Source organism: Pan paniscus, chromosome 14 (assembly GCF_029289425.2).
Source record: "Pan paniscus chromosome 14, NHGRI_mPanPan1-v2.0_pri, whole genome shotgun sequence".
In the NCBI taxonomy this organism is placed as follows: Eukaryota; Metazoa; Chordata; class Mammalia; order Primates; family Hominidae; genus Pan; species Pan paniscus.
In genome coordinates, this window is record NC_073263.2 from 31,334,904 (window position 1) to 31,351,681 (window position 16,778).

Here is a 16,778-nt window from a genome sequence, read left to right on the forward strand (position 1 = left end):
CTAGCAAGACCCACATATTCATTCACTCCTGTGATGAATATTTATTGATACCTACAAGGTGCTAGGCACCAAGGATACAGCATGAACAACACAGATGAAAAGCCACAGATGAAATTAAGCTTGTGGAGCTTAATTTCCAATCAAGAAAGATAGTCAATAAACAAAGTTTAAAATATATAATTTGTTAGGTGGTGGTGAGGGCTAAAAATAAACCAGAAAGAGGATTAGAAGGTGCTGGGGAAATGGAATTTCAAACAATTCACTAATAATTTTGTCCACATTACCACTGCTCAAGGTGCCTCTAAAGCTTCCCATCATTCCTAAATTTACCCCCAAGAGACTGCTCAGAACACATCTAATCGGTCTTCTACATACGTCTACAGATATTTAAGACTAGCTATCATCACCCTCCACCACACCACAAATCTCTTCCCTAAGTATCCTCATTTCCTTAAATTCCTCCCCAAAGGACATAGTTTCAAATCTGTTCTTCATTCTAGTCACAATAATCTGCATATGTTTGCCTACATTTGTCTTGATGGGTGACATCTAGAATAAATATACTATTATCACCGTAACATGACCGAGGCAAACGGGGAAGAACTCGCATCCCTTTCCTTCTGCACTCTATGTGCCCTATGATTATGTTGCTCTTTTGATGACTTCTTGATACTCTTCACTCCTAGTGATCCATACTTTCTAATCCCATGCCACATGTGTTGCTGCTAAGTGATGTGCGTGCTACATCTTGTACTCATGCACTTAGCATTTGAGAGTTAGTCATGGGTCCTTAAATACATCCCTAGTCAGTTTCATCCTGTTAGAGTCAGCTTTTCTTACCGGAGTGTGAAGGTCTTTTTGTATTTTCCATCATAGTCACTACTCCTCTCATAATTATGTCATCTGCAAATAAGATCAACTACCTTCACCCAGATCATGGAGTAAAATATTGAAGAGAACAGCACTAAATTGTCTTTCTATATTCCTTCATCATCATCCTTCAGATAAGAATATGTGTCATTCTTTCTTTTGTCCATAAAAAATTATAAAACTGCTTGATCAATGCCCAGTAGACATGTAACAATGTTTATCACATAGTTTTGCACAGTCTTTCAAAGAAGAATATGAAGTTGGTCTGCCATGTGGTTTCTTGTGAACTCTCCTGGTCACTTTCTCTTTGAGGCATAGACAAAGCAGCATCATATTCACCTGTTCTATGATCTTCCCAAGACCAGCATTGAGCTCATCCAACTACAGCTTGTGAAACCAACTTCTTCCCTTTTTGAGAACTTAAGACTACATTTGCCATCTTTTACTTTCCAGCTGCTCATCCTTTCTCTGGATTCCTCAGCAATTGATCATAATTTGATGTTCTCATTTTTTGGCATTTCTCAATTTCTGGGAGAAAATTTCCAAACCAGAGGGCTTTAATTAATTTTGATTAACACCTTCTACCATCTTGGGCTTTCACTGACCTGCCATATAGCCTTTCCATTTGCTTCAATCCTAAGACCATCTTCTTTGATCCAGAACACAAGAACAAAGTAGGAGTTGAGAAATAAGCAGTTGTTCCTTTTATATTATCTCACAACATTATAAAACAGGTTCCAGGAGGCAAACTGAGACTTTCCTTAACACTTTCTTGCTTCTCCAACTAGATACACATTTTTATTGCCACAGTATTCTCTACTGTTTGAGTTTTACACATGACTCGGGTCAACTACAATTCTATTTTCATGAAGCCCTCACTTTCCTTCTCGAAGGAACAACTCTCTGACCACCATACCCTCCTCATGGGCTGGACAGTCCTCCTGGTTCTCTCTTAGTCTATTGAGGCCTGTGTCATAGCATACCTAGTAAGAAACCCATAAGGACTAATGAGTATTTGCTGAATGAACGATGGGTAGCACTAACATGTAGAACTAAAGAGAAGGTGGGGAGCATCTTCACCAGGGAGAAGAAAGAAACATAAGCAGAAATACTCAAAGGATGTTGAGAAGAGAGTGAACATGCAGTTTGCCTAAAGGAAAGGCATCCCCACAGGAGATGATGGAGCGTATGCCGGAGAGGTCACTGAATCTTGATTGTATGCCAGCTAAGGCATCTGAATTTTATTCTGTTTGAGCAGAGAACAGACATGCACAAATATGTGTTTTAGACTGTATTGAGCTAATAAAGTTAATCTGCATATTTAAGTTGTATTGGGATATATCCTATGCCAGGGGTTCCCAGACCCCAAACCACAGAGCGGTACCAGTCTGTGGCATGTTAGGAACTGGACTGCACAGCAGGAGGTGAGTGGTGAGCGAGCAAGCAAAGCTGAGCTCTGCCTCCTCCTGTCGGATCAGCAGTGGCATTAGATTCTCACCGTAGTGTGAACAGTATTGTGAACTGCACATGCAAGGGATCTAGGTTGTGCACTCTTTAAGAGAATCTAAGGATAAATGTAATGCACTTGAATCATCCTGAAACCATCCCCCCTCTCCATCCATAGAAAAATTGGCCAGGCACAGTGGCTCAAGCCTGTAATCCCAGCACTTTCAGAGGCTGAGGCAGGTGGATCTGTTGAGGTCAGAAGTTTGAGACCAGCCTGGCCAACATCGTGAACGTCTCTACTAAAAATACAACAAAAACATTAGCTGGGCATGGTGGGTGCATCTGTAGTCCCAGCTACTCAAGAGGGTGAGGCAGGAGAATCGCTTGAACCCAAAAAGTCCAGATTGCAGTGAGCCAAGAACCACCACAGCACTCCAGCCTGGGCAACAGAGCGTAACTCTGTCTTAAAAAAGAAAAAAGAAAAAGAAAGAAAGAAAAAAGAAAAATTGTCTTCTACGAAACCGGTCCCTGGTGCCAGAAAGGTTGGGGACTGTTGTCCTGCGAGATCACCAAATTTAATGTCAAGAGGGTCTCCAGTCTGGAATGCTCTAAATATTCACAGTGGAGTTGAGATCATTTAGGCATCCAAAAAAAAACAAAAAACAAAAAACAAATTCCTAAATCAAAATTAAATCTTAATTGCCAGATGAATAAGTGTTGCGTAACTGATCTGAATGTTTTTACCATTGATCAGTTTATTCATTTTAATAATCTTTTAAAATGTCAGGCCTTTCTAAATTGGGGGTGGATGCAGTTTCAAATGACCTTTCGGAGAAATAAAATACAATTTATGGAATTGACTATAATACTTTATCACTGCTACCATGGAAACAAACAGCAGTTCTCCTCCTTATTGTAACAAAACCTTTTATAAATTAGGAATTCCTTCTTAATCTGCGTTCTTGTTAAATACAATCACTGGCAACAAAACGAAATTCAAGGTGTCTGCCTGGCTCTTGAATACAAAATGGCACATTCAAAAATAGCCTATAAACATGCATGTCATTAAAGCATTTATTTGCTTTAGTTTCGGGTACATAAATTCCTGGCGTTTCTGCTTGAAAAGTCCTGACAGCTGAAACAGCAGGAATTCATGAACCTGTAAGTTATCCTTAGAAAAGGCATTCGGTGTAAAGTATATTAAATGGGCTTATATCTCAGCTCTGAATAAAAAGAGGGCGCCACTTGCCAAGTTGTCATGTTTCCAAATATCCCCACACATTCTTTAAGCTACTATTCTGCAAAGAAGACAGCAGAGACTAGAGGATGGAGTTCAAGTTCAGCAGCCTAAGTCTGAGACATGGAACGTAGGAGGGACTACAGTTCTCTGTGGGGTGGCAACCAGCTAACTAAATAGAAGACTAGAAGCTCTTCATTATTTAAGAGTTTGAGTTTTAACTGATGTCAGCGAAGGGAGATAGGTTGTACACATCAGATGAGTTGTGTGGATCACTGGTTTTGCTCTTTCTTTCCCTTGACTTATAAGACAAAAGCGTAAGGTCAAATTCACAATTTGCAACTGCACTCATCTGTTCAAGATGTGACAACATGTAGGTAAAATACACATTCCATTTTTGAATTTCTCATCTTGAATAAAATGTAAATAGCATTAGTTAAGCAGTGAATTGTATATTTAAGAGAAACTTCAATATACCTACAATACAGTATTTTGCTCTTTTTCTATTTTCATTTGCTACTGTAACATAATTCATCATATTAACTTTCATTGCATCAGTCTCAAGGCTCTGAAAGTGCTAAAACAGATATTGATCTGTGTGAGTTCATCCTATTCACAGCAGAACCTTAAACCAAAAGCAGAATGTATGCTGCTCTGTGAAGCATCTCCCCATAGATATGGTACCGGGAATGGGGGTTAAGATGGCACCAGGTCACACTGGGTTTCAAGTTTAATTTGCAGGATTGAAATTGATGCTTTGCATATCACCACAGATGTGATGCTCTGTAGTGCCAACACTTGGCACATGGAGGAACATAGGGAAAATGACCATATTTGTAAAGTACTTGGGGTAAAAGATTGTGTTTGCTGATAACTGGAAGCCTGTCCTGGCTTTTTTTTTTTTCCTTTCTAATAATCTTTATTTACTTTCACTTTCTTTTTTTAATTGAAGTTAAATAAGTGTACTTTACGATCTTTACCATTTTTAAGTGTACAGTTTAGTGGTAGTAAATATTCATTTGTATCCCTTCATCTCCCCCCTTCCTGACCTCTGATAACCCCTCCAATCTTGGCTTTACCTGGCTCTCTTCAGGTCTGAAAGAGTCACTATTCTGGCACTCTTATAAGACAATCGTGACTCAGAGGCAAAGTCTGGGGAGCTCTGCTAGGAAATAATCATGGTATAACAAAATTCACAGCATAGCCAGATGTCAAATGAGCATGTGATCTACAAATAGTTTTGCAGTAGAATATCATAACAATGAAACAGCGCTGTGTAATAGTTTAGGAAGCAATTCAAACCAAAATAAGAGAAATGGAAGCCATTCAAAAGACTATGTAACAATTTGTTACTATTAGTGTAGGTATTGCCTGCCCCTGAGAGCCTTCAGAGAACAGGAATTCAGAGCTAACCTCCCATTGTACAATGAAGACAGCAAATGGAAATTATTTACTTAGATACTCCTGACAGCGCAATTACGGAATCAATACTGTACTGTTAAGTTGCTTCAGAGGTTAAGTCAGTCCTGATCCTATGACTTGAAATTGGCATACTTGCCCTGGTTCAACTGCTGATGTCATTTGATTTCCTGAGTACCTAACTTGCCTTGTCCTTCTCACTTTGCATCATGAAATAGAAAAGAATTAAAGCTTGCCCTCTCCTTTATTTCATGGGAATAGAATAAAGATAAATGAGGAGTTAAACGTGCATCTCTGTGCACAAAGAGGAAGAAAGTTCAGCAGTGCGAGCCTGGCTAGTCTCACATGGCCAGAAACTCCTGCCAGTCAGAACAGGACTGTCACCATAGTTCCAGTTTGCGGAAACAAGACTAGATCCTTCCGCAGACACATCACACTGGAGTTCAGCGGTGTGAATCAGAGATGCCTCAATCTCATTGCATGAGTACTATGAGGAAAGCACTGGCTAGTTGGTAGCCATTTCTCACTGACAACATCTCCCCAACATGAGAATAGGACTTCGTACTTCAATTTCACAATTGTCTTCAGGTAAAGAAAGTGGAGAATATGTTCAACAACCTAATATAGTCCATAAACCATAATCACCTGACTCTCTTATCTTATTCCTACCAGATTTCTTCAGCATAATTGCATTAGACACATATCCAGGAAAGCATTTTTTGGATTATACAATCTGCAAATATTGTGAGTAACCTCTTTCTCATATTGTAGGTATAATTTTAAGCAAAGACTAAAAGGATAGAATGGTACTTTTTCAAGGCTCGACTTGATTGTAGGGAAGTGGGAGGAATAGGTTATCACAAAGTACTTAGATTAGTTATTACACTGAAAGAATTATTAAAAGATTCCTACCTTTACCAGAAGACATACAAAGGTTCTCCTTAACCTTGTCTTCTCTAGCTTGGGTCACTTCCACAATATTTTAGCATTTTATTTCTTTTCTAACTCTTGCTAACTTGCTATGCATTTTCTTAAAATGCTAGTCTACTAAGGATGTCACCAAAAAGGACAAAAGCAAAAATTGCCCCACATACTTAGTTATTATACCCTTACAATCTAACATGATGTAATATCCCAAAACATTTTAGGACCACTTTCTCTGCCCTGGCCCTGGTGTTGCACACACTGGGCTTGTGGTTATCTGTACCTTCTGGATACCCCTTGAATTTGCCCCCTCTGCTCATTCAGCCGAGTACTTTCAGACGCAGATGTCCATATTCATAATCATCATCAGTGGCTCATATTCTAATTATATGTGACTAAAATAGGGTATTGAGTTTGCCTAATTAACTCACCCATGCTATTTGTAGATATCTCAACCACAACTGCATCACAACCCTCAGACCTGGAATATTCAAAGACTTACATCAGCTAACTTGGCTGTAAGTACTCTAATTATTCTTTCTCCCATAGAGGATCATAGTCTTGATGATATATAACAGTGCTAATATAGTTTCCACTATTTGACATATCTTATTTTTATACTTGCTTTTCTGATTATCATATAATCTGCAGAACTTTATCCAGGCAATTCAATGTCATGTCAAGTAGTGGTTATGTGCCTGTGCATTTTAGGATGCTAAGAACCATCTGTGGCCTCTACCCACTAGATGCCTGTAGTATACCCCTTCTCCCAAGAGTTGTGACGACTAAAAATGTTTCCAGACATTGCTGAATGTCCCTTGGGAGGAAAAATTGACCTCTGCTGAAAACCACTGTACTGAAAAGTAAGCAAGTTAAGAACTTGTTCTGCTTTCCAGAGCATTCAGAGAGAAGTCTGAAAACATGATAGCTTGTAGTATTTCACCACTTTCCAGACTGAGCCACCAGCTCCGTTCCAAGAAACCTCACGTCAGATGTCTGTGCTTTCACCAGGAAAATACACAAGGGGCGGTTAGCAGGCTTTCTGTATTGTTTGCCCATTTTCTGCAGGTTGGCCTGGTCTAGTGGAAAAAGCCAGGGCCTCAACTTCATCCAAGCCCTTCTGTGTGCCTGGCCCTTAGCCCCATGCTTAGCCTTCCAGGCAACTTTTTCTTTCTTTCCTTTCTTTCTTCTTCTTTCTTTCTTTCTCTCCTTCTTTCTTTCTTTCTTTCTCTTTCTCTCTCTCTCTCTTTCTTCCTTCCTTTCTCTTTCTCTCTTTCTTTCTTCTTTCTTTCTTGTTTGCTTGCTTGCCTTCCTTTTTTCCTTCCTTTCTTCCTTCCCTCTTTCCTTCTTTTTTTTTTTTTTTTTGAGACAGGGTGTCACTCTGTCACACAGGCTGGAGTGCACTGGTACAATCTCAACTCACTGCAGCCTCAATCTCTGGGACTCAAGCAATCCTCCCACCTCAGCCTCCTGAGTAGTTGGGACTACACGTGTGAGCCACTACACCCAGCGAATTTTTTGTATTTTTAGTAGAAATGGGGTGGGTCTCACCATGTTGCCCAGGATGGTCTCCAACTCCTGAGCTCAAGCGATCTGCCTGCCTAATACTCTCAGTGTTAAGATTACAGGCACGAGCCACCACACCCAGCCCAGGCAACTTTCTTAATTTTCCTAGACCTCTTTATTTTCATCTGTAAATTATAATTCCTTTCCAAGAGGGATGTTATGAGGATTATATCACATAACAGTTAAACAATTCCACATGCAAAGCTCCTGGCATATAGTAGGTGCTCAATGTGGCTTCCTTCTCCCACTCCTGCCCTCACCGGCCACTGCAAGTAAGAGGAAACACAACCTGGCTTCATAGGCAACAAGAGGAATAGAGGCCTATTTCCCCTTACTCTAATTTCTTCTATAAAATATAGTTTAAAACAGTGGTTTGAATATGCAAATAGTTTCACTCTTTCACCCAGAAAGCTCCTTATGAATAGCGTGACATCCATCCATTGATTTAAACACACCTTATTTAATACATCAGTTTAACACCATGTGACCAAAGAACCCTCTGTGATTTCCTAAAAATTATACTTTAATTCATCCTTCAGCTCAGCCAATTAGTAGGTTAAGGCATTTATGGAGCCCAAATGCATTCAATACGTGGAGTTTGTGCCAGACCCAGGTACCCAGAGGTGACAGATACAACCTGGGTCTTTAAGTCCAGCAGGAGGTGGAGGCAGCAGGGAGAAAGCAAAACAATCAGGATCCAACTTGATAAGTGGGATGGAAGCTGTAGGAATTTGGAGGAAAGAGTTGCTCCAACCACAGACGGAAGGAAAAGCTCTTAGGGAAGGGACAGGTGAGCCAAGTATGGAAGCACACAAAGGAGTAGGCCAGGTGTTGAGGGGAGGCAGGTTTTATTTCACAAATGTCTCTAATATTGGAAATGTTTCTTGATACATTTTGTCAGAATTCTAGATGACAATCCAATAACCAGAATTTCACAGCGCTTGTTTACGGGATTAAATTCCTTGTTTTTCCTGTAAGTATTCATCAACCTTTCAATACATCTATCGATACATTGCAATGACATCTAGCACTAGCTTACAAAAAGAACTTTTAAAAAAATCAAGCCCACAAAAATTTTTATTAGTCAAAACTTCTCCTGTGTTTCCAGCCACAGTTACTGTTAATATAATACTTCCTGGCCATGGCTCTAAGGGAAGAGCTGACCAGATCATAATGAATATTTTAAGCCTACTAGTTAATTTTTCTATCCCTTTTGATTTCCTTTAGTACTAAGGCATGTTTTTATTTGCAGTGGTTGACCAAAGATAGTATTAATTTTTATATCCTATGTTTATATTTTCTTAGAATCTCCCAGGAGTTCATCTCCAACTCCATTTTTAATGGAAGAAAATGTGCCTTTGCCCAGCAAGACTCACTGAAACTTTCAAAATCTTTGTCCTACCAAGAGAGCTGTCTCACAATAATATTTTCACTGTTTATTAATACACTAGAATGATTTATCAGCAGGGGATTATTATATTCCTTTACAACTGATCATATAACATCATTATTTTTCCACTTGTCAAAAGGAACCACAATATCATAAATTCATCGTGCAGCTTAACATGCTCATGAGTTGTTTTCTTTCCCCAAATTCCCCCTACTGTCACTTCTCCAATTTAATGCAGTTTCCAATGTGGCCCTTTAATATTATAAATGATTAATGATGCCCTTAAGAAGAAACTTTGGATGTATGGCACTGGAAATGATTACAACGTGAAGTTTACAAGGAAAATTACCATGAACTTCAAAGTTATTACCCAATATATACTTTTGTTTCATCTCATAAAATTAAACTGTGTAACATCTATTCCTAGGATATGTATCATACTTATGCATTCATAGTTTCTTTGACAACATCTGCTCCCTAATCTTTGCCATACACATGTTTTAAAGACCATTTTGAAATAGCTATATATGTTATCATCATAAGATATTAATTTTAGCATGGAAGTTTTGAAATTTTAAAATAATAAAAAGACTGTCCTAAAAGTGTCATATCATTTTATTTCTAATTAACATTTTCTTTGTGTAAAGGTCTATGGTTAATAACTACTTAGAAGCTCTTCCCAAGCAGATGTGTGCCCAAATGCCTCAACTCAACTGGGTGTGAGTATTTATTTAGGAATTAATTTGTTATTTGCCCTGATTAAGGAAACTAGCCATAAAGTTAATTCAAGGTTACCTAGAAAGTCCATCTATAATTTCTTTCCAAAATCAAAATCTGATCATATTACCTTCCCAGTTTCAAAATTATTTGAGGGTTCCCAAAGGGTGAGGGTAAAGTTTGACCTTCCCTTTGAGCATCCAAGACCCTCATTTTCCATTCCTTACCCCATCTAGATGCTATCCCTGACCCTCGTATGCATGTATCAAACTACTACTCCTACAGTCAATTCCCTAAGCATATTGTTCCTTGGACTTAAAAAATCTTGCTCCCTTATTCTTTTGGATAACTTAAACATTTCCTTTGAAAGACAACTTAAACATCACCTCCAGGAGGTCATTCCTGACACACCAACCAGTTTCAGCAGCCACCTATGTACTCCCACACATTACATCATCTACAAAACTCCACCACACTGCCCTGTCTCAGGGTACTATCTCATCCCTATCTCAGGGTACTATCACCATATAGTCATTGGGCTTATGTCTTTTTTTTTTTTTTTTTTTTTTTTTTTTTTTTGAGACGGAGTCTCACTCTGTTACCTAGGCTGGAGTGCAGTGGTGCGATCTCGGCTCACTGCAAGCTCTGTCTCCTGGGTTCAAGTGATTCTCCTGCCTCAGCCTCCCGAGTATCTGGGATTACAGGCATGCACCACCAGGCCTGGCTAATTTTTATATTTTTAGTACAGATGGGGTTTCACCCTGTTGGCCAGGCTGGTCTTCAACCCCTGACCTCAGGTGATCCACCCTCCTCAGTGCTTATGTCTTCTATACTGTTCCATAAATTCTGGGAAGGCAGAAACCTATCATATGATTTCCTACCCCAGCATTAGGACAATGACCAGTACATAATAGGTGCTCAATAAGCCTTTGTTAGGATGGATGTACTAAACCATTTCCACTCCTTGTTAGCTTTTAACCAATACCTGTTTAAAACATTCATTTAATTTACGTCGTACCTTCACCACCATTACCCACCATTCCCTGCCACATACACCTTCACGGTCTTCTGCAACAACCAGGATTGTCATGTCCATTGCTTTCCTGTTCCATGAAAATGCTGATGGTAGCGCTGCTGGAACTCTTCTCTGTCAAATCATGGAACTCAAGACCCATAAGATGATAAAGTTTTAGTACTTCAGCTTTTGATCCCCTCTAAACTAACCTCAAAATCTCTTGTTACAACACTATTAGGTGGTGTTGTGTTTATTTTCTGATGTTTATTTTCATGTATTTATTTAAATATATGCTGTCAAAAGGCTTCTAAAACAGTAGAGGTCTCATGTAAGTGTGCCACTATTAAAAACGGAAATAATGACCTGAACACCATGAGAATAAGAATAGGTGAAAAGAAAATACTTAGAAACTAAACAAGTGCATATACACAATGGGAAACACACAGGAAAGAGTAAAGGTAGCAGAAAAATAGGAGCTCAGCCTGCTCTCCCTCCCCAAAAGGGGCATCAGTCAGCAGGAGGTGAGGAACCAGCCTCAGAGCTCAGGGTTCCGGAGACACTTATTTTCACAATGGGCTCCCACAAACACGTGGGAAAAAATAGACACGCAATAAAAACGCACAGGTAGCAAGACAGCCTGATTGCAATTGAGAGCCTTTCAACACAGAGGGTAGGAAGCTGAAAGGCCAGACAGGAAGAAAGGCCAGACAGGAGAAAACCTGTCCTGGGGAGGCTTCTCCTCTTCCGTTACTTGCTATCAAGTTGGACAATTGCTCCCACAACACCAAAGTGTCCTTCTTCGGAGAACATGAAAAACATTTTTTCCATTCCATTTCACAATATTTGGATTTTTAGGAGAGTATGGTGTTTGTTATTTTTAATCACAGTATATTGTGTGAAAAATGTACATCTCAAGTTCCTACACAAATCTCCAAGATAGTTTTAAAATAGGATTTTGTTAAAATGATAAAGGGATTGGTGATTTTAGTGTGACTATGAGAAAAGTTCAGAAGAAGAAAAATAGCTATTGCCATATTTGGGGAGCACTGTAAGAAGCTGACTATGAAAAGGAATCAGGAGACTTGGCAGAAAAATGGGCTGTTTCTTAGTCCCCCGCATTGCTCAAAGCGGGAATGTCAGAGTGTTCCGGAAGGCGCTGTCCACGTATGTGGGATGCCACTGACCTGCAGAATTACCTGGCAGAATGAAATCTCCCCAGCAGTGCTTCTCAGACATCAGCGTGCATCGTAAACAATGGGCGAACTTGCTGAGACACAGATGGCTGGACTTCAGTACTAGAGTTTCTGATTCAGTCAGTCTTGGGCAAGAATCTGCATTTCTAGCAAGTTCCAGGCAGTGCTGAGGTTGCATCCCTGCCATTCTGAGCAGCATTGCCCTTGGCATTAGCGTCCTTGAGGCATCATAGAAAGAGCCTGCACTTTGGCATCACACAGATCGGGATTCACATCCTGACTCTGGTGTTCAGTATGTGCAGGATAACTTTGGCCTGAGATTCTCCTTCAGCAAAACAGAGACAAAAACATCTACCTGATGTTGGAGGGAATGTGAGGATATAATGATCAATGACGCCACAGACATGGTAGTTAAGTGTCTAGGCTTTAGATTCTGACAGATCTGAGCTGGGTCAGTTCTACCACTTACTAGCTGTGTGGTCAGAAGGAAAGTGAATCACCAAAAGCCTTGGATTTCTCTTATGTTAAATGGGAGATAATAGCAGCAATTTGGCAGGAGTGCTGTGTGATGCGTGTAGAACAGCACCTGGCACCATAAAAGCCCAATCAATGGTAGTTTATGATGGGTTGGGCAATATTATAATTAATAGCATAGCGTTCAGCACAGAAAGACACTCGCTAAAAGTTAGGCTGCCCTTTCCTCAATTTTATTAACATTAGTTGGAAGGGGGAAAGAAGCATAATATTAGTTATACTAACCTTGCAATAATTAGGAGGAAAGCACAGTAACAACTGGAATGAAGTAAAAATAAACTTGATAACCATTTTAAAAAGTATCTCTAAGCATATGATTTGTACAAAAAATATTAAAAATATCTTTCCTCCATGACTTCCAGGGATTTGGAAGGCAATAGAATAAAGTATCTCACAAATTCTACGTTTCTGTCGTGCGATTCGCTCACAGTGCTGTAAGTATACAATGGACTTCACTAAATGAGGGGAAACCCTATATATTTGGAAGTTAAAAAGAAAACATTGACAAAAAATTTTAAAGTAGTGTTTTGTTTACAGCCTTGGTCTGACACTGCAGTGCTAGAAAATGCACACACTGATTTATTGATTTGGATGTTGGGACTGAGCCTCAAGTTAAGGTGCCCACCCTTTAGGGACATCATGTGCCATCTTTATTTCTGTGCACCTTCTCAGCTGAACTGGGACCTGAAAGTTCCAGTTTCCTAACCCCATGGTCACCAAGGAAGGGAAATAATGTATGTGAAAGGGGTTAGCTGTACAATGATTAGCTTTACAATGATTAGCCAATGACTCTTACCATTTGATGTCTTTCTCCCTAAAGAAAAAAAAAATCATAATTTCATCTAAAAGGAAAAACATCTAATGCATTCTGATTGGCCAAAGATTCTGCCTCATGATTCTAATCGCTGTTTATATTTTTTATGGGGGCGGGAAGGCAGATGGTTTGGTCAATCAGTGCATTCATGCTGGAAAGCTTCAAAACATCAGTGTTTTGGTTTTGTTTTAATGATAGTTTTCCACATTTAGTAAGCACTTAGTGATGTTTGTTGATTGGACGGATGATTGGAAAAAAGAATGGAAAAGGAAAATTAAAAGAGACATTTTCTAAAATAATTAGATCCAAACAAAATGCAGCTTTCTAGACCGCACTCAGGACCTCAAATTGCTCATGACAGCACTTCCTGAAGAGAACATGGGGATGTCCACGGTGAAAAAGTCCTGCCTTAGTTTCCACTCCAAAAGATGCCTCCCTTGAAGACTTCAAAGGAGGCTTATAAAATTCTGCCTGGATCAGTGGCCTCTCCCAATGAGAACTGATTACTACAGCAGACGCAAACCCACATGCTGATTCTCGCCATGTCTTACAGGTTTCTGCCTAGAAATCAAATTGGTTTTGTTCCAGAGAAGACATTTTCTTCATTAAAAAATTTAGGAGAACTGTAAGTAGCATCGTCTACTAGGAAAATATGATTGCTTCTTCCGAGATTATAAATTTAAATGACTAGTGAGACTGCTTTGCCACTAGTAGCAATCAAAATCCTGTAGACTATTGGATATTAAAAATCAATTAAGAAAACCAACATTATCCTGAAGTCCAAAGCACATTCAAATCAGACAGTGGGCTAAATATGGATTTAGCCTACCCTAGTTTCTCTGCTTGTTTTCTTTGGGTGATTTCTTATTTATGTGTGTTTGGGAGTAAATGAGTATTCCATGGCTTCTTAAACACAGGGATCATTTCTTTCTACTGACTGGAGTATAGTTAATTCCCAATAAATGTTTGATAATGAATAACTGACTAACTGAAATAATATTAATTCCTTATAACTGAACAAAGGAACAAATATGCTTACTAGTCCTTGAGAAATTATGACTTATATAGCAGGTGAAGCAAATCTCAATGCTGAGAATGAGGGTTAGGCTCACGGAAAAAATATTCAGAGAGCTCATGTGAATTTTTTCTGTTCAAATATTTGTTTTATGGATCTAAGCCTTTTAAAATCATTTCTCTCGCTATTAATTCATTGCTCCCCACATAATTGTGTATCAGTGGAAGTTAAAACTAAGTCTGTTACATTACACATAGCAGTGATAAGGATAGAAAACTCATCTTTCTGATTGAGGCCTTAAAATGGAAATTAATTTCTGAATTAATCTCTCCCCATTCTTTACACCTTATTTTGAAATCCAGAAAGGATTGGAGAAAATAACTCAATAAGAGTAATCTAAAAAATAACTCATGAATAGTTAAGGTAATTCAATCTAATTAATGAGCATCATAAATCAAATCCACACATATTTATGAAGTGCCTGGTATGTGCAAGGTACTGCATTAGAACTGAAAGTAAGTATGATCATTTTATAGGCAAAAACTTAAAGGCAGCTCACTCAGAAAAGACTTCCTCCCAGGGCATTCCTGCCCAGGCTGTGGAGGATGACTGTGGACTTGGGTTGCATGGTGGGGTGGAGGAATAACCCAGGACAAACAGAGGGGTTTTTTGTTTGTTTTGTTTTATTTTGTTTTGAGATGGATTTTTTTGCTCTTGTCACCCAGGCTGGAGTGCAATGGCATGATCTCCACTCACTGCAACCTCTGCCTCCTGGGTTCAAGTGATCCTCCTGCCTCAGCCTCCTGAGTAGTTGGGATTCCAGGCACCTGCCACCATGCCTGGCTAATTTTTTTTTTTTTTTGTATTTTTAGTAGAGACAGGATTTCACCATGTTGGCCAGGCTGGTCTTGAACTCCTGGCCTCAAGTGATCCACCTGCCTCAGCCTCCCAAAGTGCTGGGATTACAAGTGTGAGCCACCACGCCCGACCCAGAGGGGTATTTTATATATAAACTTAAGGAAACAGTGGTACAGAGTCCATATTTTTAAAATTTTCCTAACCCTCTTCTCATCCTACATACAGGCAGAGGCACACCAAAAATAAGAGCCCACTTAAGAGATGCCAGCTTGCTATTAAGATCTATAGTGATCCATTGCAATTCACTTAGCCTCAGAAAGCTAAAAGAAATTCAGAAGCTGGTAGGCTTAACTAGAACAAGGCATTCATATGTCTTGAGTTTACAAATGTTAAGTAATTTCACTGTGCCTTCATGGCAACAAACCCATCCATGGAGGAATAAGCACAAGTACTTGAGACCCCCAAAGTCCTTTCCTCCAAAAGAGTGTCCTTTATTTTTCTGGGTAACCCTTTGAAAGGCATTTTCTAGGTGTATGAGATCATCATCATATTGCTTTATTGTCAGGCTCTCTCTGGCCTGTGCGCACCTGTGGTCTCCCTTCTGGGCTGAGATCTAGGTGTGCTCCTCTCATCTGGAGGGCCAGATGAGACATCTCACTTGGCAGGACTTCAGACTTTGGTGTCACAACAGCACCTCAAAAGCAACCCATTTGAAACAGAACTAACAAGAGACCCCAATCTGATGGCCAGCTTCTTCACCTGGACTTGCCATCTCAGTGCCTCCTTCCTGGTAGCCAGACTTGAAGACCATTCCGTTTCCCTCCAACTTTCTCTTAATACATGTTCAGCCAGACCCTGAGCCCTGCTGCTGTCCCCCTTAACCCTCATTTGCTCTCACCTGGTCCATGTAGAAGCTCCTGCCTGGTCTTCCTCCCCCAACTCCCAGGCCTTGTTGCCTGTCTTTCATGCTTCTGACAGAATAATCATTCCATAACCCGGAGTAAATGATGCCATTGCCCTATTTAATGTTCTTACTTCTTGTTGCCTGGTGTTTAGCAAAGTCCTTGACACAGTTCTCAAACATTAATGGGCCGAAGAATCACATGGGATATTGGCTTAAATGCATGTTACCAGGCTCCCTCCCAGAAAGTCTGATGTGATAGTTCCAAGGTGGGTCCCGGGTATGTGCTCTTTTTATAAGCATCCTTGGGGACTTGGATGCTTGGACTCTACTATGAAAACTACTGCCTTGAAGTGCACGCATGGCTTTCCCATTTTGTCTCCACGCACTCTCCATGACGTCCTCTACCTCTCCCTACATCTTCCATCCTCCACCCATGTTGGATCACTTCCTGAATCCTGAAAGTGTCACTGAATTCCAAGCATCTGTGGTTCGATCATTTTTTACACCCACCTGAGAAGCTGTTCTTCTTTTACCCCACCTAAAATCATCAAGCTTTCTTCAAACACTTCCTAATGTCCCAGGCCAAGACTGATGACTCTTTCCTCTATGTTTTCTCTGCACTTCTATAATAGCACCTGTTTGATTGTTTCCTTGTTTGTATCTAGTTGCTACTCTAAATGTAAGCTTCTTTACAAAAAGAGCTAAGTCATAGTTATTTGTAACTCCCACATAACCATCAGCAGTTCCAGAGTATCAAAAGAGATCATTTTTGTTTGACTCTTAGTTAGGCAACTGTATATCTGTTTTAACATCTTCTCTGGCTCAGAAATATACTCTGGACTCTTAAAGATTCATTTCTTCTGATTTTAACAGGTC

General features: G+C 39.7%; 1 protein-coding gene across 1 annotated transcript in view; it reads left to right on the plus strand.

Annotated features, from left to right (window-relative positions):
- Nucleotides 1-16,778, plus strand: part of RXFP2 (relaxin family peptide receptor 2) — a 63,822-nt gene that overhangs the window by 29,729 nt on the left and 17,315 nt on the right. Inside the window, exons 6-11 of the mRNA XM_003826863.7 lie at nt 5,645-5,716; nt 6,343-6,414; nt 8,364-8,435; nt 9,500-9,571; nt 12,674-12,745; nt 13,679-13,750. Coding sequence (XP_003826911.3) covers nt 5,645-5,716; nt 6,343-6,414; nt 8,364-8,435; nt 9,500-9,571; nt 12,674-12,745; nt 13,679-13,750 — 432 coding nt within the window. The remainder of the gene's footprint in view (nt 1-5,644; nt 5,717-6,342; nt 6,415-8,363; nt 8,436-9,499; nt 9,572-12,673; nt 12,746-13,678; nt 13,751-16,778) is intronic.